Genomic DNA, 27373 nt, shown 5'->3' with positions numbered 1-27373 from the left:
GCTGGTAATAGGCTGTAAAGGTTGAATGAAGCAAACTGTTTCTATTCTTAGAACTACCAAGCTATGGAAAATGAAGCTGTCTGTTCTAATAAAACATCCAGACCAAGAGCCATGATTCAGCTTTATTAGGAGGCTAAAGTTACTGCAAGACTGTACGGTTCGACCATTTTCTGCTGCTAAGCATATTTGGTACTCCTGTGGTTTACCACAAGGAAAGTGTTTATACGGTTCTGTTCAGCAATGCTGCAGTAAGCATGAGAAACAAACAAAAAGAGTATGCACTCTTTTCATAATCTAGGAGTACACAGTAACAATAAGGACCTTTAAGAAGATAGTCAGGCTGTTCTCACACAGAGCCAAGACTGGGCTAAGAAAGCTAGGCCCGGTCTTGGCTATGCATGAAAGCTGCGGGATCACGCCTGATCCTGGTGGCGCTCTGGCGGCAAACCCGCCTAGGGAGCCCACCTCCTAAATGAGGTTAAGGGAGTGAGCGCTCCCTTAGCCCCGCTTTCCAGATCATGTGCCGCACTGGCTGCGTTCAGCTGATGCTGCAACACTGACCAGCGCCCGCCTTTCACTGGGGGTATCCCCACAAAGCACTACGCACTCACACGGTGCATTGTGGGAATTCCAGGGGCTGGGATGATGTGTCCCAACCCCCGCACTGCTGGAGGAAGCAGCGGAGCGTCTGGGCACATGGGATTGCGCACCTCGACCTGGCAGCCAGCTTGTCTGCCGGGAAGGTGAGCTTCTCCTGCCTTCCCTGCCACCCACCCTGAAGCCCTCTCATGTAATCGTAAGAAAGGGCTCCGTGTTTTTCGGAAGCATACATGCGATGCCTTAATTAGGTTTTCTACATTCCAAACTAAAACACTAAGTTAAAATATATATCAGATAAAGCAGTAATGCTCTATGGTACCCATCTATGAGGTGTTTAAGCTGTTCCTAAGGTATACGGTAATACTATCTTCTCTAGAAATAAAATCAGCCCCAGCAGAAACAGTAGCATTAACATCAAGAAGTTTCTGTTCTCATCAATGGGGTTAACTGAACAAGAGTCTATATTTTTCTAAGCATCTATTGTGTAAGGTTTAAAATCCTCTGTGGGCAAACAGAAAGTGCACAGGGAGGGACAACTCTTTCCTGTAGCAGTTCCTCATGCCTTATCATTAAAAATATGTATACACCACTTTTCAGCAAGGTTCGAGTTCTAAAAGAGGTTTACATTGCAAAAGGAATGAGAAAATAGCTCCCTGTCCAGGAAGGGCTCACAATCTAGATAGATAGATAGATAGATAGATAATAAGTAACACAAAGGTGGTGGCAGCAGTCACTGGAAGGAATGCTAGGCTGAAAACAGACAGGGCTCTCCCTCAGTTAAAAGGTGCCTCTTTACTCAGCAGGGATGGGCCCTAACGGGGTGCAAGATCCTCTGCTCTTGGATCTTCACCCCATAAGGGTGCATCCCTGCTAAATGATAGGAACTGCAGGCTGCCATTGGAAAGAGAGGCAGCTTAAGAGCCCTGATGCATGAATGGACCAACGCCTTGTACCAGGTTGGGATCACACTTGTGGAGACCAAAGAAAGCTACAGTATACACAGGAAAGGTTTGTCTTGCAGCAAATTGTCTTAGACTACTAGAAGCCTAATATGCCAACCATCTGTGAGTCAACTTACTCAGCAAAAAGATAGTACTTTCTTGTCATATAAGAGAAAATAACTTGAATAAAATTGACAGAATATCCAACTGCATACCATTAAATAAAATATGGTTAATATTAGAAGATGCAGCTCACCTGACAATTCTTGCTTTACAAATGAAAGCACAGCGAGGTAAACCTGACAGTCTGCTACAATTATCTGCCTCTGTAGACGATCAATCATGGATGGGGCAGCCTTTCGGCCATCAACCTGTTTGGAAACATGGCGGCGGGGGGGACAGCATTCAAATATTAATTTTTTTCTAAAACAAGTAGCATTTACTTACTTGAAATACAGGATGTCCTATTCAATCTAGATTTCTCATCAAGTTCTTATGAACATCTGAGCAGAAAATACCTACCCAGGCTAATACCTTTTCATAAATATCTTTATAAATGCAGTAAAATGTGTCTGTATATTCAATAACTCTGCCAACACGGCATAGTTTCCCACTGTTGTTTACAGAGGCATATGTTCATTGCTCATATGTAAGGGAACAAACCTGAAAAAATGTACAATCCACCAAACACATACCCCTATCTTGTCATGACCTTATTCAGAACACCACCACTTTTCAACAAAACAAAACAGAAGTTCTCAAAGCAAAAGTTAATGTATCAAAAGGGATGAATTAATGGTTCCCTATCCCAAAGGGGCTCCCAATCAAAGAAAGAGACACAGAAGAAACACCACCAAAAGCCACAGAGGGGCGGGGAGGATGCTCTGCTGCATTGAAGAGAGGCAGTCGCTCTCCTTCTTGCTACATGTAAGGGAATCAGCACCCTGGAAGGTGCCTCTCTGCCCGGCAGCAGTAGATTCTGTCTTCTGTTCTAATAGGGAAGTTCATTACCACACTCTTATCCCTCAACATTTGTGGAGTGGGAGGGGACTTTGCGGTTTTGTTTAAGGATCTATGGCTAAAATGGTGAAATATGAAGAATGTAAGTGCCTTGTGTGTACCAGCTTACAGTTGAGTTTGACATCATTTTGTCATTCTGAGGAATGGCAGACTGAACTATGAAGTATCACATAGAATAAATAAAGCTCAGAATCTACTTTTTATTTTGATTTGCAGTAGTATAAGGAGGCTATATTTTACTCTAAAGGCCATATGTGACCTTAAGAGTATTTCAAGGAATGGATTAAGACAAGCAAGTAAGTAATGTCCTAAGTCCATCCATACAGAATTCTAATAGTGCATACTGTAATTGTATCCCTCTCAAATGCCCAAGGTTATTTGTTTTACAAAACCATGATAATCTAAAGCAAGGTGGGCTGCTTTAACAGGACACTCTCCTTCCTCTTGGCTTCTTCCCTCCCTCCAAGCTCTCTGGCAAAGCAAATCTGCTGTGTGTAGAAGGCGCATGGAGATGCACTCACACTGGAATTGGAATACTGTGACCTACTGTTCACATTCCCTTTGGAAAAATATACGGAATAGTGAAACTAAACAAATGGCACAGACTTTATATACGCTCCACATTAATAATGTAGGAGGTTCTCAAAAGGGAGAGAAAACTTAATTATTTATACTATGCAGCGTACTACACTCCTTCTACCAAACTAGCAAAGATAAACAACATCAATGGGATCCTTTAGCAGGATTACCAGCCAAAATTAATCATCCTGATTTAATAGGAGGATGTGTGCTTACTAAATGCACATAAACAGGTGGTGGTAATTGAAATGCGAACTCGCTTACCAGCTTTTACTGACTGAAACAGTAATATACATTTTTTTAAAACTAATTAAGTACAAAAAAGTGAGCTCCATATCTGTCATTTTTATTTCTCAGTGTCTACTTAGCGGGAATAACCAAGCGCCAAAAGGCAAGTAGAGATCCCTACACAGCTGCCATGATGCTGTCAGTACCTGTGAGAACCTGCAACTCAATAGGTAGGAGCAATATTAAAAAGGGGGGAGGGAAAGTAAAAGCCAGATGGCAATTGGTTTGTACAACAGGAACAAGCCTTTATCAATTTAACACAAATACAGCTGTCTCTTTTTCTGCCAATGACTCTGTGATAAGGCTCAGTCCTAAAAGCCACAGAAATAAGTAACTTGCCAGAACAGCAGGGCTGAGAACCACAAGTAATCGGAACTAGAACAGCCTCTATTAGAAGTCAAATTGCACTCAGTCATTGGATCATAATTATGTCAAGAAACCAAACCAATGCAGCAATTAAAATGTTTCCTACAGTGAACAGTAAGAGAGCTAACAACGGTTTCAAGTGGAGGCAAGACCAAGAATAGTGCTGTGGGGGTGGGGGACAGGGACAAAGGCAGGAGCTAGACATCCTGACACTCAGTCAAGCTCTTGAACAACTTAGAAGTGGTTGTTGTCCTTGTCATTTAAGTATTTATATCATGTTTACTAACCATAGCTCTCAAAGCAGCTGACAACATTCATATATGTTTTTAGCATCTATTGTTATTTCAAAAACAAAAAGAACAGACCAAACAAAACCACAGTCTTGAGCAGATTGATTAATCAGTTCTGCAGCTAATCACTTAAACACTGTTTAAAACCTGGAGTAAACAGCAAAGTTGTGAACAGACATCTGAAAAATCATAAAAGAAGTTCCAGACAGACTCATAAGGGGAAGAAGTTCTGCAGATATGTCATCACCCAAGAGAAGGCCTTCTCCCTAGTAGTAACGAAACTTACCAGCTTTATTTTCCTTCCAAATAAATACCAGTTACAGACACATAGGAAACTGCCTTATAGTCAGACCATTGATCCATCTAGCTCAATACTGCCTACATTCACTGACTGCCAGTGCCTCTCCAGGCCTTCAGACAAGCATCTTTCCCTGCCTTTCCTGGAGAGGCCAGGAATTGAACCTGGGACCTTCTAAATGCAGAGCAGGGGCTCTACGAGGGCTTCTTTCTCAGATGCCTAATATTGCTTGAAAGAAAGTATGAGTAGTCAAATCAGTCAGCCAAGGTGTGTGGTCCATCAATTACTACAACTTCTCTGTAACGTGATCTTGAGACACAGCAAGCCTTTATTCTGCACTGCTCCAGGCAGGAAGCATCAAGGCAAAGGCTTGGATCCAGATGCCTATTTGAATTAACACTGGCCATGTATGTTGAAAATACCAGAGAGTTATAAGTAACAGGGATGGTTCAAGATCCAGAACTGAACTTGAGAACTTGCAAACATCTATCACATGCCAAAATTCACTACAGGATGGACACATAGGACACAGATGAAACAGTGCAAGTCACTTACATTCTTTTTAATTTTATTTTTAATAGTTTCTATAACTCCAGCTTCTTCACTCTCGCAGAGTTTTTCAGTGGCTTTTAGGTCATCACATGCCAACTGCATTTTCTCTTCTTCAAAAGTCATCATGGCATTCTATTGAAATATTAAAAAGAGAGTCTCTGAAACGTCAAGTGACAAAGCTAATCTAAACCTGCTTTACTGCTGCACAAACTAAGCATGTTATATAACTTATAAGCACTTGAAAAAAGCTCACTAATATATACAACCATCTCCCACAAAACTGCATTTAAAAGCTATTGTCAGAAGAGAAAGTCAAGAACAGGAAAAATTAGGACATAGTATATTTACAGTTGTGTAACAAGGCAATATAAAGGGTGATAGGATGAAGACTTCCCTATGGAAAAATAGTGCATAATTAACTGAAGTCCTACTTGTGATCATGACACTCAAAATGTAATTGAGATCACAAATAATAATGCTACAGTCAAATTTTAAATGCTTGTGTTTGCAGTCTAATATATAATTCTTCTGTCCATATGGTTTCGAAATGCAACAGCAAGATACTAAGAAGTCAAGTCAAATGAATCCCATGTTATATTTTGAAATCTTAGAATTTCTAAACCCACAAGTGAAGCTTTTCAAGAGATGAGTCGCTGTTGGATATAATTATTTTGAAGTAAAGTTGTCTGTAGACTAAAAACATCTCTCTGTCATGTGCATCCACCATGTTCATGACAAATATGAGAAGTATCCAAATTATCTGAGGGCTTCAAACTCATGGTAATCTCAGTGGAGCTTTTAGTGCTTGTTGGTTATCCCAATGCAAGGGAACCATGGATCTGCCATGCTACTTGTAGTTACTGTACTCTAATAGGTCAAAATGCTTCATCAGCTGGCAGCAGCAGACATTTTCTACAACTATAGGAATGGGGTCTTAGTGTCTAGAAGACTGCATTATTCCACTTCCTTCACAATGGGAGCATATTTTAGTGTGCACTACATTATTTAAATATAGGACGGGGACTCAGTCTGCTAGGAATTTTAGTTCCATTCTCCTTTTCTCCTCATGTACAACCAATAACAGTGGTATTTACAAGTTCCCAGTGGGGTATAATATTGTGGTGGCAGTCCAAACTGAGATATAGAATATTCATATTTAGCTATTAACTTTGATGGGCTGTCAAAATCCTCTCATGGAATTATACTGTTAACAGTTTATATTTCAGCAAAACCTGAATTACATTTTCTGACATACAGCATAAGCATTTCCCAAAAGCTAACCCCTAACTGTGCACCACAGGCTTTTTCAAACCCACACTATAAAATAAATATCCAAAACATTTTACAATACAAGATGCTAGTGAGCTTAAGCATGGGGATTGCAGCTTGTTCACTCCATAAACATGGCAAGCATGCCTTATTATAATGTCAAAAGACTGAGTATCAGAAATTATTAACTAAACTCTGCAATTCTGCTTCTCAGAACATAACTAGATGCTTCATATTCAACTGAACTGAAAATGCTGTCATATTATATTAGCTGAAAAGAGAACTAAGTTACATAAATTATCTTTTGGTTACTGTTATGCAAGTAATAATTTGTATCTACACAGATTGTTTTCAATATAACATTTCCACATTAACGTTGATGCCTCAAAGTCAAAAGGAAAAGGTATGAGCAAAACCCCCGGATAAGACAATTTCTCCTTACCTTTCAAGCTGGTTAATGGACAGAGTTAAGAAAGCAAATTTATTTTCTGATGCTTTTTCTATTGGAAATTTTGAGTGATACAGACATGCAAAGTACTACAGCTATATTTAGAACAGTAACTAAGCAGAAGCTTTTCAGGATACAATGATGCTGTGCGGGGATGTTACACTGGTTCAGCAAGCCAGCTCAGAAAGCAGGGTTGTGGGGGGGAAATCCTTCCAATTGTGCCTTAAAAGGCAAGAAGATATACGTATTCAAGAGAAAGGCACTGTATTAAGACTCTTCCAGATATACATGTTTATAGCACTGGGAAAATGGCACACTTCAAGGTCTACCAAAAATAAGATCTCAGTACAGTTGCAAATGAGATTTGTCTGCTCAAAGACCTTTCCATCTATAGTGGAGTATTGCACAAGAAAGCATGGGTACTCATGCAATTTTGATGATGGAGGCAAAGTAGAACTCTCTTACTTGCACATATGAACATAGGGAGCTGCCTTAAACCGAGTCAGACCATTGGCCCATCTAGCTGACTGGCAGAGGCTTCTACAAGTTTTCAGACAGGAATCTTTTCAGCCCTTCCTGAAGATACCAGGGATCAGGTGTGTAGGGAGGCCAGCGGCGGCCCCTGTTCTGACCACCACATGGCTCCATTTTTGAGCAGCTTAGCACAGTGCTGGCTTCCCAGCCTGGCCAGGAACGCGTCCCCCTGCCTTTTTAAGCAAGGAGAGCCGCTCCCGGCTGCACTGCAAACGCGGAGCTGGCTGGGAATTTGCTCAGAAACATTTGCGAGCAAAACTCTGCCCCCTGCGTCTGAAGTGTGATGTAGGGGGCGTGGCTGGGGTGAGAGGTGCAGCCCCTGAGGGGTGCAGCCTGGGTTCTTTGAACCCATTCGTGCAACTGTGGCTCTGCCCCTGCCAGGAATTGAACCTGAGACCTTCTGCATGCAAAGCAGATGCTCTACTACTGGGCTATGATATGTGGTCTAAGATGCCAGAGAACTCTTTGTTATTCCACACATCAAAAACAAACAGTTTTCATAGCACTGGAGACTAACCAGTTCATTGTGGCATGAGTTTTTATAGATGAGGAGCCACTTCATCCAATGTACAAGTGTCAGTGGCATTCTACAAAGTGGTTAAGGAAAAAGTTACCTACTACTATAATTTGTGTGGTAAATAGGTAATGTCCAGCAGTCTTATGTGATCAGATGAATGGCTGCAGTAAAAAATTGTCACATTTATCAAATACAGTACTATTATTCAATGTACAGGTGAATTCTTAAAAGATTATCGGTAAGTACAAAGTAGTCTGTACAGATCCACATTTTAAGACCTAAGATAACTAAAATATACATGTGCCAGATTACACAAGAGTTATAAAATGTTAATAATCACCAACATCAGATTAAGGACAGTATTATACTACTAAGTGCAGAGTTTGCCACAATTCAACTACATTATGCTATAATACACCTTACTGATTTTTCATTGTCATTCCCAAATAAGTAGCAAACATATTTTCAGAAAACCACCATATACTAGCTATTATCATTGATTCTCCGATCTTGATTCTCAGATATTCCCACACAGTCAGCGATGACAGACATTAGTTTCCCTAATAGACACAGCTGCTCCCATTGACTCTCCTTGTAGTTTCTGGGTATCCCCCCCTTCCTCTGTTGCCCCTGTGACACATCCTATGTCATTGCTGAAGATCCCCTGATCTTCAGCCATGGTTTTTCAGGCGGCTCAATGTGGAGAAGTGTAGGGAAGATGCAATACTGTGAATGCTACCAAGCAGAACTGCAAAATAAAAATATATTCTACATTGCATATACTGTGTATCTAAGGAATATTTTGCACACACTTACCAAAAAGCTGACAAAGCTGGCTCCAAAGCTCATTAATGGACTATGGTTTCTGTAAAGAAGAAAAACAAAGGTACAGTTACTACTAATATAAAAGTATCCCCTGTTACTTCTTGAAAAGCAAATAATTTGACAAATGTATCAAAGATAATCTATCTTTGAATAGAGCAGATTAATTACACCCAATTAGATTTAAATATTTTGGGGAAATGAGACAGTGGCATTACGCTTAATTTTCAGAGCATTGTATCAAGATATGTACGGCGGGGGGAGCTCAACACCCAAAACAGGGGTTTTTTTAAGGGATTAAAGCAGCTCCTGTGGTAGCAAGCATGAATTGTTCCCTTTGCTAAGCAGGGTCCACCCTGATTTGCATTAGAATGGGAGACTACATGTGTGTGCACTATAAGATATTCTCCTTAGAGGATGGAGATGCTTTGGGAAGAGCATCGGCATGCTTGCATGCAGAAGGTTCCAAATTCCCTCCCAGGCATCTCCAAGATAGGGCTAACAGAGACTCCTGCCTGTTACCTTGGAGAAGCCACTGCCAGTTTGTGTAGACAATACTGAGCTAGATGGACCAGTGGTCTGATTTAAGGCAGCTTCCTAGGTTCCTAAAACTATGTTTCATGTTCATATCAAGTATTTGGTTCAAAAAATGCATTTATTGGATTTTCAAAATCCCCAACATAAAACACTACATACATTCAATAGGTAACACATTAATTACTGCATGGATTTTGTACAGCACAGAAATGTTCTAGACTGCAATCCAATGAAACTCTATGGCTATACAACAGATCTTTAGCCAGAGGCCACACCACTGAAGAAGAAAGCTATGTTTTAAATTGAAAATTGACTTGCCTTTCCAGCAGTGCAAACTAGAGTGAAAGCTTCAGAGAAATGTTCAGAAAAAAATTCACAGTTCTCCCATTCACATATTTATAGTTTTAGTGGATTGCAGCCGTAATCTGTAATTACACAGATAAGTGTCCAATAGGATTCCATTCAAAGAAAGTCTAAGCAGAAATAAGTTGAAAGTCTTATATTTATATCCTACGTTATCCAAGCGCTCAAGAAGGCTTCCAATAAAAGGTGTCTCCTGATTACATAATACCTTTGAATTAGAAACAAAGAGTTCTGTGTAATGCCATATGTTATATATTCACAGAACAGCTGGGAGATTAGCTATTGTACCTTAAACTGATGTATACTGAACAGTGACTATAGTGAACTTTATAGATTATAGTTCTTTCCCCATATCCAGATAGTCAGTATATACACTTCAGTTAGTACTGGCCTATTAAGCACCCAACATTATTTACTCAATTTATTTCCATGGGACTTACTTCTGAGTAAATACTATTAGAATCAAGCTGTGTCATTGATTTCAATGGAAACAAAGCGTGCATAACTGCAAGTTGGACCAGGAGTGTAATGAGATTGGAGTGGGCCCTGGCTGGGACAAAAAGGGAACCCTCCATCACCATCTTTGTGAGGCTTGAAGGAAAGAGCAAAGAGCAAGCCGACAACCAGCCAGTGGGGCTCCCTCCCTCACGGATCCAGGGAAATTTGTCTCCCTTTGTTCAATTGTAGCTAAGCCCCTATATGGGACTGTGGCTATGGAGCGACATTGTCATTTCCTATATATAGTTAACTATACAAGCTAACATCTCCAAGCACATGTCTTCATTGTATAAATACATATCCAAGGAGCAGTTCTGTTCATCCATTGAACATGCAGTAGAAGTATCTATCTATCTATCTAATTCTCAAACGTACCCGTCACTATTCCCAAGCACGGCAGCTCTCACGAGAGTTTGTGAACAGCTGCCTGGATAGCAACAGGGACGAGATGGGAGAGAAAATAGTGGGGAACAGGAAGTGGTGGCGGCGGCCTGGCCCAGCTGCCAGGAGGAAGAGGAGGGGTGTCAGTGGCCCAGTCAGGCCACTGGGAGAAGGAGGTGGCAGCGGGCTGACTGGACACAAGGAGCAGGAGGTGGCAGCAGCAGCGGTGGCGGGCCAGCCCAGTCACTGGGAGCAGGAGGCAGTGGCAGGTTGGCCTGGCCACAAGGAGGAAGAGGAGGCTGCAGCAGGCTGGGCCGGCTGCCAGGAGGAGGCAGTCACTGCCTGGAGTGGGTGGGCGGAGGTGGTGGGACAGTTTTCCGGCCCGCCCGCCCACCAGAAATCACACCGGGTGGGGGGAGAAGCGGTCTGGCCAGCCCGCCATCTAGAAAGTGCTGGGGGCAGAAGTAAGTGGGGAGAAGAAGCGGGCCAGCCGGCTAGAAAGTTGGGCACGCTGGCGGGGGCAGGGGGGGGGAAACAGGCAATGGTTGTTTGCCGGCTAGAGGCTCAGTGCCCAGCCCAGTTAATTCAAATTAATCCCTGCATAAGATATTTAACAAATAAAACCTTGTTAATCAGCGAATATCATTAAACTAGCACCTCTATCTAGCAAAGGCGATTTGCACAGAAGATTCCCTTGCTGGATCGAGTTCTCTTACACACACAGTGATATAGGGTGTTAAATAACCCTCTATTCACAAGCCAGGACTGCATGCTTGACTATTTGAGCTTGACTGCATCCACACACCCATCTCCTAACAGATGGTACAACAACAACCTTTGATAATGCTGACCACCTGCTGGGAAGGGACTGAATCAAGGTCTACCAATTCTCCTCCCACAACAGATGACTGGCTTTGTTAAAGATGATTGTTCTGACCATTTATTAGTGAGCCCAATGTTATATGCAAAGAACTTTGAAACGGGCCTAGAATAGTTTAGCTATTACTAAATTGTTTCTAAGAGAATGGCAGCATCAGATAAGATGTTCTGGGAGGAAGTTTCAGGCATAGAGGCATCAAAGATGGAGTCATTTAAGGGAGCAGAAGACATGCAGACACAAAAGAAATTTACACACAGAGAAATCTTGGGATGAGGGTGGAGAGGCAAGGCCTCGGAGACCTCTAGGGATAAGGAAAAGAAGTTTGTGCAGAATTCAGGAGGGTTAAGGAAACCAGCAAAGGAATTTAAGAAGGAAGATCAAGTGGTCTGAGCAGTAAGAAAGCTACATACAACTGAGTTCTGGAAAGAGAAGAGGACTGATATACAACAGTAGAAGTCCAAAAAGGAGAATGTTTTAGTAATCAAAATGAGAGGTTATTACAGCATGAATCAGAATTTTTACTGAGTGAGTGTTGCGAAGGGAGGCCATACTTTCACAACGTTGTACATGGAAAAAGATGACAATTTATTTTCATTCAACTTACCAAAAATTAGGAAGGCCAAGATTCAGTAATCAGTAATCAAAACAACTAGAAAGATCACAGTTCAGTAATCAACATGTACATCTACAACATAATTTGGTGACATATTAATATTACAAGCAAAGGAAAGGGAGGAATTATAAAGCCAAGGCTTCCTGCATGATTGACAGAGCATATGGAAAAATTGACTGCATTCAGACTTAACACAGAACCCCATGCTCTCCTGTCCGTGTTCGGACGTTGGGGAGAGGGGCCTCTCTGCGGTCAGTGGGAGAGGTGGGGGAACTGGCTGTACGGGCTTTCCTTCTTTCCTGAAGGACAGCCCACACAGTCAATAACAGCCGGAGCGAGGAAGGAGCTTCTTCCCTCAACTCCAGTTGCAGAGAATGCTAACAGCGCTGCCAGCATTTGGATGTAACACTGGCAACGCCAAACTGGAGATTGGGATGAGGAAACTTAAGAGATAACCGAAGGTGACAAATGGAGTTTGGGAAGGGAAACCGCGGGTCTATTTTTCCCTTTAACTGCAGTTCGCCACATTTGGATATTTGGTTAGCAAAAACGAAGGTGAAGGGACCTCTGGTTTTGTGTTACGTCTGAATCCGGCCAGAGTCAATGGATACAAATGGAATAAAGGAGAAGGCATAGGAAGAAAGAGAAGTTGTTCTCTCTTCAATTTACTGAGTTTAAGATGTGATGAGATATCTAAGTGGAAACATGAGACTAGCAATTGGACATGCAAGGCTGGATAGCAGGAAATAGTCTGAGTTGAGAGGTAAAGTGAAAGTCAGTAAACAGATAGCATTGAAAAACATGGAATTTGAGGGGCAATAGCCAAGAACAAGATTTTTAAGGGACCCCAATGCAGAACAGGAGAGCAGAAGAGGATCTTTCCCCTGTGGAAACACTGACAGTGATTAGACAGGTAGGTAGCTGAATACAGTGTCACAGAAGTCTCGAACATGAAAGGCATCAAAACAGAAGGGAGTAATTAACTGTATCAAAGAGGTCAACTGTAGCAGAGAGGTCAAGGAGGACAATGAAGGGAACTTTGAACTGGGCAACAAGGGAGTTCAATTTTAATGAGGATGTTTTCAATGAAGTTCAGAGAGAAGAGGCCAGATTGCAGGGAGTCATGAGAAGAAACAAAGTCAAGACTCTGAGAATTTGGAGACAGAATGGAAATGAGGTGGTAGGTAGAGAGGCAGGAAGGCCAAGAAATTAGTTACTCCCCCACTTCCAAATGGGGAGAAATAGTGGTGTGTTTAGATACTGTGAGGTGAAGCCAAAGGCCATTATGTGGTGGAGGGAAAGGAGAATGGCAGGGGAAATAGCAACCAAGAGTCAGCAGGGAACAGGCTCAAGGGGCACATGGAGAGGCTTGATGACGAGGACAGTACGGCACTTCACTCATTAAGTGGCAGTGGTGGGGTGGGCGGGAAGTTTAAGGAGGTATAGAAGGAGAAAGAATGTGGGGAGGAAGAGAGGTTAGATCAGGTAGTATCAATATTATCACTGAGGGAAGCAAAGCCTTGAGCAGACAGCAAATAGGGAGAAGCAGGGGGCAGGTCTTATTCATTCAATTTTGTATACCACCCTTCCAAAGGTGACTGAGGTCAGTTTACATTAAAATCAAAAATAGAAAACAATTAAAATCAAAACCCAATTAAAAACCTATTAAAATTACAATTAAAACTAGAAAATATTAAAACAAAATATCATTAAAAGCCAGGCTAAAAAGATGAGTCTTTAAGGCTCTCCTAAGGGCCTCCAATGAAGACAATCCTCTTATATCCACGAGGAGCGCATTCCACAACCTAGGGGCAACAGCAGAGAAGGCCCTATCCCAGGTCACCACCAGATTAATTGGTGGCACCCGAAGATGGACCCCTCCCAATGATCTCAATGAATGGTGGGGATCCTGTAGAGAAAAGTGTTCCTTCAGGTAACCCACACCTAAGCCATTCAGGGCTTTAAAGATAATAACCACCACTTTGTAGTTCGCCCAGAAACATATCAGCAGCCAGTGCAACAAGTTTTCAGGTTATTAGCCTCAAGAAACAGGCAGAGTTATTGAATCAGTCGCAGCTGGTAAGAAGCGCTCTTAGCCACAGCTTCAACTTGAGGAATCAGGGAGAGACCCAGGTCCAGGAGAAGTCCCAAGCTACGGACCTGTTCTTTCTGGGGGAGCTTGGAGTGTAAGCTCATCCAGAACAGAAAGTTCTATCCCGTCTTGCAGATTATGACCACCCCCGCAACCATGAGCACCTCCGTCTTTGTATGGAGTAGGGCATTAATAAATAGAGAAAAGGTATTGAGGATTCCTGAAGTTTGTATGGAGTAGGGCATTAATAAATAGAGAAAAGGTATTGAGGATTCCTGAAGTTTTCTATCAGCACATGGTGTAGCAGTGGTGCTTAGCCAAGAGGAGGGCAGAGGAGGAGAGGATGAATTTATAATCAACAAATATTGGCTCTCCCTTTTGTTCTCCTCCAGAGATGGTCGGCTGAACTAGTTCTCTAGTTGTCTCCAATCTTTAAGACAGGGCTTGACCAATTTTCTTTTTATATAGGAGCCAGCCCAAAATTTAGGAGCCAGCAATTGACATTGGGCAAAATTACAGAACTTAGTGATGGACACTGTGAGCGGTGGGGGAATATAAACAGGCTTCTCTTTATCCTAGCCTAAATAGTCTTGCTGGTAGGCCCCATGGCTCCCCTGATGCTTGGGATTTGTCAAGCCCTGCTTTAAGACCTGAGGTTGCCAAAGAAATGTTGGAGCCAGAGGCTGAAAATCCAAAATGGTGCCCTGTACTGTTAAAGACACATTTTAACCGCCAATGCGAGCACCATTTTTGATATTCTAGTAGACAGTTTTCAGCTACAGATTTTGGATAAGCAGTAGACAGTATTCTAACCTCTGCTGCCACGGGCCATTCAATCTGATTGCCTAATGGTATAAGCCAAACCCAACTGAGGTTATATAAGCAAAGTTCACACTGTCAGAGGCAATTTTAGGGCCTCTGCATACATTATGTTTACTCAGTATCAGAACAAAGGTTTATTCTAGGCTTGTTTTCATTTGTTTTAGAAGTGCCTCATTATTAAATGATATACTGGTGCCCAGGAACTATTGAAGTAGGTTTAAATGGCACAAGGAGACAGAGGACAACTGCTAAAGGACAAAAATACAAAAGCCACATTGTGCCAGAAAACATTTTACAGAAGTGTAGCCTATATTTCTCTACCTCAGAGATAATACATAAATTTGTAGATCGATATATATTTGGCAAAGTAAAGCTTCTAGGAATATCCTATAACATGTATTATCTATTCAGTGTGCTTGCAAAATGTTTTATTTAAGCATTCTGCAATATGTATTTTAAAACAGTTCTCTCCCACTTTCTCTAGAAATATAAATGATGCGACAACACTTAAATTCATAATATTTTAATATTTTGAATATTTTTAAAGAGTTTTCAAAGCAGAGCAAAAGAAATGAAAAAATATTACATGGCAAATAAATGGGGTGTGTGTGTGTGTGTGTGTGTGTGTGTGTGTGTACACACACACACACACACACACACACACACACACACACACACACACACACACACCACTGTATCCATAAGATATATTTAGCAACAGTCAAATTTTCAGTAGAAAGTCAGTAGGATCACACACACTTTCCCAAAAGTCAACAGGAATAGCAGTGTGAACTTCATAGAGCAGCAAAATCCAAAACCTTTAGTCACTGAAGAAGAGACCCTGCAGCTGTTCTTTCTTCCCCAGCAACATCTTATAGCAGGGGCAGAGCTGGGGAGTCTTTATATGACTCTCTCCAAGATACACAGGAAGTAAATGGTCAACGTCAATAGAACGTCAATATAACATTTAATAACGTCCCAAAATGAACAGGAAGCTAGTACACTTGCCAAAAGACAGTGTTCTAATTTCACCACCCTATCCTGTAGGCCTGTGCATTGTGCAATCGTATCAGTCCAACAGAAATATTGGACTGATATGCCCCCTATCTGGCATTATCGGAATGAGTTCCAATAGGATAGCAGGGAGCCCTAACAGTCACAATTCCAACTAAAATCTCTGCTGTCCTATTGGAAATCCTTCTACTAAGGATTCTACTTCCAATAGTAATATCAGAACAAAACCAGCTACTCCAAGCTGGCTCAGGGATGTTTTTTAAGCACTGCACCCCAGAAATTGGTGGGTGGAAGCCAAGGTAACGCCTTAGAGAATACCCACTAGCCCACTGGGTGCTTCCTGGGAGATTACTTTGGCCCCCCACCTCCCCAATTTTAGAGGTGCAGTGCTTAAAAACCAGCCCTGGGCCAGCTTGGAGAGACTCTCTCTCTAAGCTGGCTTCCGATAAGGATTATCAGTAAAATATCAGTTTAATGACCGCTTGATATCAATAGTGCACAGGCCTACTATTCTGTACCAGTCAAAGTATCCAAATGACAATCCCATAGAGAGATTACAGTATTTGTTCATCAAAGTTACAATTGTATGGATAATGGCGATAGGATCTCTGTTACCAGAAGGGCACACGTTTTGCATACCAGATACAATCAAAGCCAGGTCCAATCACATCTTCAAACTACAAATCTCAACCAGGAGAACACAGTCCATGAACAACAAACCAGCTTAGCTTCCTTAGAGAATCTGAATTCACCCACAAGCATCATCTCTGGATTTACCTTCAGACTTAGCCCTCATTTAAGGGATGAGAATACTGATTCAAGAAAGGAAAAGGAAATGGCTGCAATTGTTACTTAGGGCTGGCTGTCCTAGGCATATGAATGGTCCTGTACCCAAAAGCTCTAGAGCAGGGGTTCTCAACCTTTTTAAAAACAAACAAACAAAAACAAACAAACAAGTGTACCTCTTCTGTCACAGGCCTTCAGCTCAGGTACTTCATAGATACTGTGTGTTTATATACACACATACAGACCAACAAATTAAAATGTTGAGACAGGCTACTCCTGTCACTGGCTTACATCCAGACTAAGTTCCTCATTAGTACTCCCACTGAAAGTAATAGGACAAATAAATTAAATTATTTAATTTAACTAAATTTATTTATGTATGACTACTTTTTAAAATGTATTTTTATTTAACATATTTCTATACAGCCCAAAACCTGCATCTCTGGATGGTTACTTATGAGTAATTTATGAGTAACTTAATCTGGATTTAAGCCAGTGACTGGAGCAGCCTGCCTCTTAACTGTAATATTTTAATTTGTGTGTCTATATGTGAAGTAAAGGTAAAGTTGTGCCGTCGAGTCGGTGTCGACTCTTGGCAACCACAGAGCCCTGTGGTTGTCTTTGGTACAATATAGGAGGGGTTTACCATTGCCATCGCCCACGCAATATGAGGTGATGCCTTTCAACATCTTCCTCTATCTCTGCTGCCCAATATAGGTGTTTCCCATAGTTTGGGAAACATACCAGCAGGGATTTGAACCAGCAACCTCTTGCTCCCTAGGCAAGTTACTTCCTCGCTGTGCCATTAGGTAGCTCTCTGTGCATGTGAGCATGTGCGCATATAAAGTTCAAAGTTACAGTTAGGGAGACAGGCTACTGTAGTCACTGTTTCAAATCCATACTAAATTACTCATAAGCAGTCTTATGGGAGTTAATGAGACAGGTTTACTAGTCCCATTAATTTCAATGGTAGTAGTCAATACTAATTTTCTGAAGGCTGAGGGGAGGGGTATGCTATCACCACATAGCCAGTCAATCAGGAGCAAAGGAGAGTGGCCTCTTCTCCCTCTTTCCTCCTCCCTCCGCTTCTGCAGTGGAGACATCACCAAGACACACTGGCTTCAATCCAGCAATCCTCAGATGGGAAACAAATTGGGTGGTTGCAGTGTGGGGAAGCAGGAGGGATCTGGGTACCCCTTGGGAGCCCTTCAAGTACCCCCTGTAGGGAACCTCTGCTCTAGAGGATCACACTCAGTCCCAGCATGCAGCTGTTAAGCAATACAGCTGACGACAGCTCAGCGCACCACTATACAATAATTCCCACAGTGCAGAGCTGACGGCCTCCAAATCCTCCATTGATACATAAAGAAACAGATCCAGCTAAACCAAGTGATTTTCACAGGATTACTAAGCAATGTAATAGACTATGGCAGTTTAAAGTGTCAAGAAGAATCAATGTCTCAACAGGGCTTCCTAGAGCTACTCTGTATTTTGTGCGGTGGTGCTCTTTGGACTGGACTTCCGGGCGGAAGTCCAGCCCCCTGCAGGCCAGGGGGCCTCCAAATGCTGGCCGGGGGGGGGGAATGCTGAGCGGTCCACTAATTTAAGTGGCAGGATTGTCCATGCAAAATATGGTATCTCTCTGCAAGTCAGTGGGAAGTATCTTATTCAGAATATCTTCTTTAAAAGGTGGGGGGGAGGTGTCTAGCTTTCCCTGAACATGTTCTGGTGTAAAAAAAAATGCATTACAGCTTACCTGTTGGCAGCGGCAGGGGCAGTAGGGGGCCCCCCAAAAGGCCTTTAGGTCCAGGCTCCAAAATTACCTAGGTACAGCTCTGTTTTTGTGCCAGAACCTTGGGAACTACCACTACAAAACAGTGGCCCAGAGAAGCAGAGCCAGACCTAAAATGGCAGCTTGTACCGAGACTTCTATCAACAGGATAAGGGATTTTAACATTAAAACTGATGCATTTTAGAAGAAAGTGAGGGTGCTTTGTGGGAGATGAGAGAAATTAATGGGAGAAAAGGACCCAAAGAGATATATATCAAATCCATCCAAGAGCTACCAGTAGCTCCAGAGCAACTTGATGTCTGCCCCAGTCATAGAAAATACTATTAGATGTCTAATTAGTAAGTTAATAGGTATAATTGATGTACAACTTCTAGTGTAGATTCTGGTGTTCACATCAGTTTCACTAATCACTTTCTGACTCACTTCACAACAACCTCTGATTATCATTCATACACACTTCAAATACGAATGGGAAAAATTGCACAGTTTATACTGTATTTAAGAGCTCTGCTACCTCAATTTTTCAGTAAAACAGCCTTCAGGGCAGCTTACAAAACCAATTGGCTGTTGTGGCTTTTTTCTTCTTCATATTGCTGATTTAAAATTTTTTAATTTTTTGTCTTGTGCAATCGGTTTTTACCTTTTATGTAATTAACATTAAAACCAATTACACAATACAATTTTTTTTTAAAAAATCAGCAATATAAACAAGAAAAAAGCCACAACAGCCAATAGATTATAATAGTTCATTAAAAGCCCAAACAAATGGGACAAACTTGGCCTCACATCTGAAGAGACAATGCCAGGCAAATGCATTTAGAAAGGGGGCTTCACAAACAGGACACTACCACAGACGGAGCCCTTTCTCCAGTGCTCATCTACCTCCAATGCAATCTTGCTAGGAAGAGATCCAATCCACTCAACCGCAGCTTAAGCCTTCCCTCCTTAGCAATTCAGGAAGTTTCTATGCCAGCCTGCAGACAACCATTGCCTGTGCTGAGATCTGAACATTAAGTTTTTTTTAAAAAAACTCCATTTGTGTTCATCTCACAGCTCCATCCTCTCAGAGGTCCATCTACAGTTGCCACCGGCTCATCTGGTGGCTACTCTGGGACGGGCCTTCTCTGCTGCTGCCCCAAAGCTTTGGAAGCACTCCCTGCTGAAATAAGACCCTCCTCATCTCTGACAACTTTAAAAAAATCTTTAAAGACACATCTGTTCACCCAGACTTTTAATTAACTAACGTTTTAATAGTTTTAACATAGTTTTAAAATATTCTTTTCAAAAGTTAAGTTGTAATGTTTTAACTTTTTGCTGATATTTATTTTAACCAATGTTTTGATTTCTTTGTTGTCATTTACATAGGAAGGTACATAGGAAACTGCCATATACTGAGTCAGACCACTGGTCCATCTAATTCAGTATTGTCTACACAGACTGGCAGCAGCTTCTCCAAGGTTCCAGGCAGGAATCTCTCTCAGCCCTATCTTGGAGATGCCAGGGAAGGAACTTGGAACCCAGATGCTCTTCCCAGAGCAGCTCCATCCCCTGAGGGGAATATCTTGCAGTGCTCACACTTCTAGTCTCCCTTTCATATGCAACCAGGGCAGACCCTGCTTAGCTAAGAGGACAAGTCATGCTTGCTACCACCAGACCATTATTTGTTTTAACTAATGTTTTAACTTTTCTGTTGTCATTTTTTCTTGTAAACCAGCCAGAGATGTAAGTTTTGGGTGGTATAAAAATATGTTAAATAAAATAATAATAAATAAAAATATCTTCCAGATGCAACACATATCCAGCTTGTTTATAACATTATTTCCTTACAAAATGCTTTCAACATTACAACAGGAAAAATAAAAAAATTCCAGAATGTTTCTTGTTCAGGACAGCAAATGTCCCCATGATACATCTTCCCAGTGTTTCAAAAAATGTAGTAGGATCCTAAGATTATTTTCTGCAAATGAAAAGTATATTTCATTAAAATCCTCACACAGCAGAGTATGCTCTGGTGGTAAAGAGGTTTAGCCCAAGAGATTATCTGGAGACATTAGGTTGAGTTGACACACACAAAAATTTATTAAGAAACTAAAACATCAGAGAGAGAGAGAGAGAGAGAGAGAGAGAGAGAGAGAGAGAGAAACAACATATCTAAACAGGCACTAGCCTTCAGCAACAGAACAGTTCTTAACTGACTCTAAAGTGACCAGGAAGAAAGGATTGTGCTGTCGGGTCGGTGTCGACTCCTAGCAACCACAGAGCTTGTGGTTACGTGGTAGAATACAGGAGTGGTTTACCATTGCCTTCCTCCTGCACAGTATGAGATGGTGCCTTTGCCACTGTAGTGAGCATCTGCCTCCAGCACCTTCCTATATTGCTGCTGCCCAATATAGGTGACCACTAATATATATTTACTAGGCACAGTCTGGGAAGTACACCGGTGGGGATTCGAACTAACAGCCTCTTGCTCCCTAGGCAAGCTGCTTCCCTGCTACACCACCACAGCTGATCAAGACAGACCTATTAACATCTCATCATGCCTCTAGTGGCCAGAAGAGGTGGTAAGAGCAATGCTTTAGAATTCTCACTTCTCACACATTTAGCAATAGCAATAGCAATAGCACTTACATTTATATACCGCTCTATAGCCGGAGCTCTCTAAGCGGTTTACAATGATTTAGCATATTGCCCCCAACATTCTGGGTACTCATTTTACCGACCTCGGAAGGATGGAAGGCTGAGTCAACCTTGAGCCCCTGGTCAGGATCGAACTTGTAACCTTCTGGTTACAGGGCGGCAGTTTTACCACTGCGCTACCAGGGGCTCCAGAAGAAAAGTTAAACTAGATCCAAAGATGATCTTATATTTGTACAACAGCTTGTGACACTTAAGTATAAGAACTGCTCTTGGGAACAAAAATATTTGGAAACATCTTTTGTAAATCACTCTGAGCCCGTGAGATAGAGCAGGATAGAAATCTACTACATAACTATAGAACCCACTTAATATAGCATGGCATGAATTATTTCATGTTTGTGGAACAGCCCTAGGAGCCATTTTCCTTTCAATCACCCTCATTTGGATCCAACAGATGATTCAGGAACAGTTTTTGCCAGTTTTGGGAAATAGGGAAGGGGCACATAATATACCTTAGTGAACACTTAACTGAGAAAAGATTTGGATTTCGGAAAAACAGGAACCTTATTCAGACACTATACTGAACACTTATACAAGTGTACAGTATACACAGGGAAAATTATTCACATGTTATGTTGAACACAGGTTCAACAGTATCCGTGGATACGAAAGGGTGAAAACCCACAAATCCACAGTTCCTAGAGGGCTGGAAGTTACCACAGAGATCACTTCCACTTGCCATTTTGTCTGAAGGAGCCCAGGATTTTGTGGCTCAATTCTTTTAAAAATTGACTTTCCCCTGTGATTCTCCACAATTTGGGGGGGGGGGGCATTGCATCCTTTTGGGGGTATTCCTGTGCACCTGGGGGGGGTTAATTCCTGGACATATGGAGAAGCCAAAGAGCACACTAAAGTGTGGTGGTTTTTTTGCTATTTCCCCTCCAGCCTGGAACATAACACCCCTCCCCTTTCCCCCAAAGGAATAATACCTTGTTACTCGCAGTAGTAGGTGAGGAACGGAATTTCCACAAGTAATGAGGTTAACTGGTAAATCTTTCAAACATTAGAGAGCAATGTGAGATTCAGCAACAGGGAAGTGGCAAGCACACCAATGCAGGCATACATGGATCAGCCCCTAGATGTACGTGATGCTTTAAGATGTATGCTCCTAAATTAGCAGGTGAACAAGATGTTCGTCTTTATGTTGCCACAAAAGTCAGCTGTGGTCTGATAGACCAGCATTCCTAATGCTCTGAGAGTTGTTTTCCTGAGAAATTTCTCAGCACATGTTGCCCTTGTGGGCTTCCATTCACCCAAATCCAGAACAATTCCTCATCTGGTTCCTGCTCTATTCAGTAGTTTGTTTACATTTCATTTCTGCTTATTTGCCAAGCCGCCACCACCAATTTTACAGAAAGCAGAGAAAATGCACAGAATACAACCCCAAGTTTGTTGTATTCTATGTATTTTTTCTACCTTCTGTAAAATCGTAAGACCCACTTTAAGGTTAAGCAACCTTAAAAAAAGCTGCCTTGCCTGCCTGTTAATTTTTCCATAGCCATCAGCAGGATTTCTGAGAAAGCAGCTCATATGAACATCTTTATCTTTTCGAGCCCTTTTGATGGTTTTCACTCAACACTGTTTTCTTGATAAGGTTGCATTGCCTTTGAACTAGATATCTTCATAATGGGATTTACAAGCGAGAAGAGAGCAATTCCAGATTGGCTCATCCTCGCCTGGAGTTGGGGAGGGAAAGTGGAAAAGAAATAAGATAGAAAAACACTACAATACAAAAGTGCTGCTGCATTTGTTTAGTATATTTTTTATTAAAATTGTGAAAAAATGGAAGATAAGCAGCTTTCTGTGATATTTAAATTATGCCTATTACAGTGGTGGAAATGAGACTACAGCAACCTATAATATTCTACTTTTTAAAGTTCCTATGATTCTCAAAGTTTTATATATACAAATTTAATAAATGTATTATCCGATATTCTGTCATTCTTTTCTTGGAAAGATGATTTACAGTCACACAGACATTGCCTTAATGAAAAAATTTTAAATGCTTAGAAATCAGAACAAGTGGAAGCCAAAGTGACCCTGACACTGGTGAGCCACAGGAAGATCTGCTAGGGATATGCAGAACATGAATGACGAAACATTTCGTCTCAAAAACGGGGCATTTCAAGTGTTTCAAACTCCAAACAAAATGCCCTTAAAACAAAGGGCCTGTTTCAAGCTTGGAACAAACACAATCCTATTTCTATTTGAAATTTTTCAGGTGCCATTTTGGAGGCCTGTTTATCCCTTGCTGATAGGTTTTCTGGCGCTGGCACCGATTGGCTTTCAATCTCCTTGCTTCTTGGTTGGCTTGTTATCATACAAATAAAGTGTTTTCATGGGCAACTGTACTCTCACTGACTGTGAGGAGGGAGAAGAACACAAAAAGGAGGAAGTTTCAAAATGTACTCAAAGGGACTGGGAGAAGAGAGAGCCCTTATAGTCTGCCTCTCTTGAAGACGGTACATCAGGAGAGGAGGAAGGAATCAAGGAAGGTTTGATTTTGTGGTTTTCTCAGCACCAAGTATAATATGCTGTCTATTGCTTCTATAACTATCTGGTTTTGCTGGATCTCAGATTGACAAAGGGAGAATTAGGGTGCCCTCCTTCCTTGAGTTGTGGTTTGGTTTGTTTGTGAGATAGTGTTGTGGTTAGAAATGGACAGTAGCAGCTCTGTGTGTGTATTATATTTATTTGTTTAATTAATTAATTGCATTAATTAATATACCGCCTGACTCCAAAGGCTCTAGGTGGTTCACAGAAACAAACACAAAAGAACTATTAAACAACAATTAAAATTTAAAAGATTCCAAGATTGCAGCAATTAAAAAATCTAAAGAGCAATTAAAAATTTAAACGTTCAGAGATTAATAAAAGCCTGGCTAAAAAGTGTGTCCTAAGGGCTCTTTTAAAGGCTGGTAAAGATGTTAAGCCTCAAATGTCTATAGGGAGTGAATTCCATAGCCCAGGAGCCACTATGGTAAAGGCCCACTCCCTAGTCACCACCAGATGAGCTGGTGATATACGGAGACAGACCTCTCTGTATGATCTTAAATGTGCGGTGGGGATCATGCAGAAGGAGGCAATTTCCTGGTGACTGCTGTGATGAGCTCCATGTCTGACTTGGAGACTAACTTGTGCTACACTCCCTGCTCTGCAATCTGCACTGCAAGGTGTACTCAGTCAAAATGTGGCTGAAGTTGCTCTAATTTTTAACCTCTCCCCCCAAGCCCCCACAGGATGCTGTTTCTTTTGTGGGTTGGGATGTGCCTGAATCGTTTCGGTGGGGGGCGACCGGTAGCTTTAAAAGGAGGCACTCTGGTCTTACCTGCTCCCCCTCTGCCGCCTGCCGTGGTGCTGTAAGTTCTAAAAAGCTGCACCACGTGGCTGCAGTGCTGCTCCCTGCAGCCTGTGGGTGGCGCAGGCACACACAATATTGTGCATGGGCTGCTGGGAACTACATCGCAGCTGCATGGCTTTTTAGGATCGACAGCACTGTGGTGGGCCGGGGCGGGGGAGCAGTGGCCGAGTAGGTTAGACCTGTGTGCCTCCTTTTAAAGCTACCGCTCTCCACCCCACCACACTACTGCACATCCCTAGTTGTGTGGTAAGTAGCAGCTATCATGCCCTACCACAGAATCCACTTTGGAAATAATATTTAACAGGCTTCATACAGGTTTTACTCAAAGGTGGCCCGCCAAAGCCCCTCAGTGTCCCATGACATATATACTGCCCCCAGATCATTCTTATTTGGGTAAGGAAGCATCCTTTCATTCTGCCCTCTGCCTCTTATGCATAGTAACTAGATGGGGTGTGGGTTGTCATGAAATCTACATAGGAAGTCATAGAGGGAGTTAGGAAGCTCCACAGAGGGCAGTCAGGTGGCTTATTATTATTATTTACATTTATATCCCGCTCTTCCTCCAAGGAGCCCAGAGCGGTGTACTACATACTTGAGTTTCTCTTTCACAACAACCCTGTGAAGTAGGTTAGGCTGAGAGAGAAGTGACTGGCCCAGAGTCACCCAGCTAGTTTCATGGCTGAATGGGGATTTGAACTCGGGTCTCCCTGGTCCTAGTCCAGCACTCTAGCCACTACACCACGCTAAGGATAATGTTTGGCCCGATAGCAGCCAATCATTCAGCTCACCATAGTCTAGCAAGTCCTGGGGGAGGGGTATATGGGGAGGCGGGAGAGGTGGTTCTCCTGGGGGAAGCAGTTCATGTTGTGAACCGCCCTGAGCCGTATCGGAAGGGCGGTATATAAATCTAATAAATAAATTTTATATATATATATATATATATATATATATATATATATATATATATATATACTCAAGAAAAAAATCTACAGCCTCTTGACCCAAGAGCACCTTCATTTATTTCAACACAAGAAGCAGCCCCAAGTGAGCGGTTCTTTACACAAATTGACTTCTTTGCTCCATTGAAACTGATGAGATCACTATTTCTCCCTCTACATGCTTACTAATCACATGCCACAAATCTCTCAAATGGCGTACAAGAGCACAGCAAGGATAGAAAAGAGAAGAACCTTCAGTTTGTGTAGAATAAGAAACCTAACTTTATTTCTGCTCCAACCTATTATAAAAAAATGGTCATAGACCAGTCATAATTCCCTTGCAATGTAGTTTTATTGAAGGCTTTTTAAAAACCCAATAGCTTCCAAAGGGCATATAAGGACCCCTCAACAACTTATAAAGCCTTTAGCACTGAATGTGCAGAAGAGATCACAAGTCAAAGAAGCGACAGTCGTCCCTCTCCAACCTCGAGGGTTCCGTTCCTGGAAAACCTCGCAGCTTGCGGATTCGCAGTTGACAAGGCATTATAACCGATGGAAACCAGGGGGTTAGGGGAATCGTGGCCGCAAAAAGACCAAAAAGAAAGGTTATAAACAGAAAAACCCACCCCATTACCCCCTAAAATGCCCCCCAAATCCTCAAATTTCCAAAAAATCTCACCAAACTGCAGATAAGACCTGCCACAATTTCCCTGTCACGGATACTCAATCTGCGATGGGGAAACTTGTGATTGGCGAGGGATGACTGTATATGAGTTTTGTTTCTAGTGTAGGACCCAGAACCATAAAAAGGACAACAAATAAATTTTAAACTGAGTGGCATAGATATCACCCTTAACACTACTGCTACAACATGAGTATAAACTCAAATTTCTCTATACTTACTCAGATGTACTTTTCAATGAAATCATTAACTATTACATTCTGTTCTGACAGTTCTGGCTCAGTAATTTAAGACAATCTAAATAGCTCACTCTTTCCCCTAGAGAACAGAACTTTAAACTTAATTAGGTGCTGTTTGTCAGAGTTTAGTGAGCAAGGATATGCGTACAATAACTTTTTAGCAGAATGAAACTTCAAAGGCTAGCAAGGAGGCTGTAAAATGTGCAACATCAATAACTATTTCTGAAAAAGGGGCAGAAAACAGCAGGTATGGGCACATTATTTTCCCAATTTCCCATTAGAAAAGCTATCACAGACAGCTGCCAAACTGGTTTTAAAACTTTGGGGAGTGCACAGAACATGTGTGCAGCTTGCCCTTCAGACTGTGGTCCTAATATGTTTACTGTTCATTCTCTTGCTAGCATAAAGACATGCAAGAACAAATTTCAACCTGTTTTTACTCAACAACAATTGATGGTAAAATATTTTAAGTGTTGTAGGTTTTCATGAGGTTGTTTTATATTTTCAATGCAAGTATCTTTGGAAGGAGAAACTACCTATACACTTTAAAATATTTGGAGGCAAGCCATTGTTTATTCTGGCTTACAAAGCCGATCCTACCATCCCCACATTTCTTTTCTAGTGAAGCTACATTTTGAAAGTTACATTTATCATACAACATATTCTAACATATCCTTCTACACTTACCACCAGGGAAGAATTTATAATTCCACAATCCAGGTTAGGGATTTCAATGTGGTCCAAGACATAGGCCGAATTCCAACATAACACAGAACCAAGGGTCCAATGGCTCTGCGGTTCCACTCCCCTATCCCCCACACATGCTTACCTGTCTGAATTTGGATGTAAGCATTGGCCTCCTCTCTGCAGTCTGAGAGACCGCAGAAAGGAGGAGGAACTGGCTGCTGGGCTTCCTCCTTTAACTGATGGACAGTCGTGGCAGCCAGTCAGGATAGAGAGAGGGAGGAGCTTCTTTCCCTCAACTCCAGTCTTAGGGAAGGCTGCCTCCATTACTGAATTCAGACATAATGGAAGCAACTGCAAACCAGAGGACCGAACAGCGAACCTCACTTCAAACTGAGAGTTCAAACTGGAGTTTGGTGAGTGAACCCCCGGGTTGGGTTAGGGTCCAAACTGCAGGTTCTTGCATTCAG

The 27373-nt window shown here is 41.9% G+C and overlaps 1 protein-coding gene across 4 annotated transcripts in view; it reads right to left on the bottom strand.

Moving 5' to 3' along the window:
- TTC39C (tetratricopeptide repeat domain 39C) overlaps nt 1-27373 on the bottom strand; it is an 80040-nt gene that overhangs the window by 32909 nt on the left and 19758 nt on the right. For 3 of the 4 annotated variants that reach the window (XR_008305430.1, XM_053242493.1, XM_053242494.1), the window contains exons 2-4: nt 8519-8567; nt 4938-5066; nt 1798-1912 (exon numbers count right to left, since the gene is read on the bottom strand). Coding sequence is in view for 3 of the 4 variants with exons in the window: in XM_053242493.1 (XP_053098468.1) it covers nt 1798-1912; nt 4938-5066; nt 8519-8567 (293 nt within the window). In the remaining variant the exon portion in view is untranslated. Of the gene's footprint in view, nt 1-1797; nt 1913-4937; nt 5067-6645; nt 6802-8518; nt 8568-27373 lie in introns of those variants that run through there. The other variant, XM_053242495.1, reaches the window with a different exon arrangement.

This window comes from Hemicordylus capensis, chromosome 4, assembly GCF_027244095.1.
Source record: "Hemicordylus capensis ecotype Gifberg chromosome 4, rHemCap1.1.pri, whole genome shotgun sequence".
Lineage (NCBI taxonomy): Eukaryota > Metazoa > Chordata > Lepidosauria > Squamata > Cordylidae > Hemicordylus > Hemicordylus capensis.
This window is presented reverse-complemented; position numbering and strand designations above follow the sequence as displayed.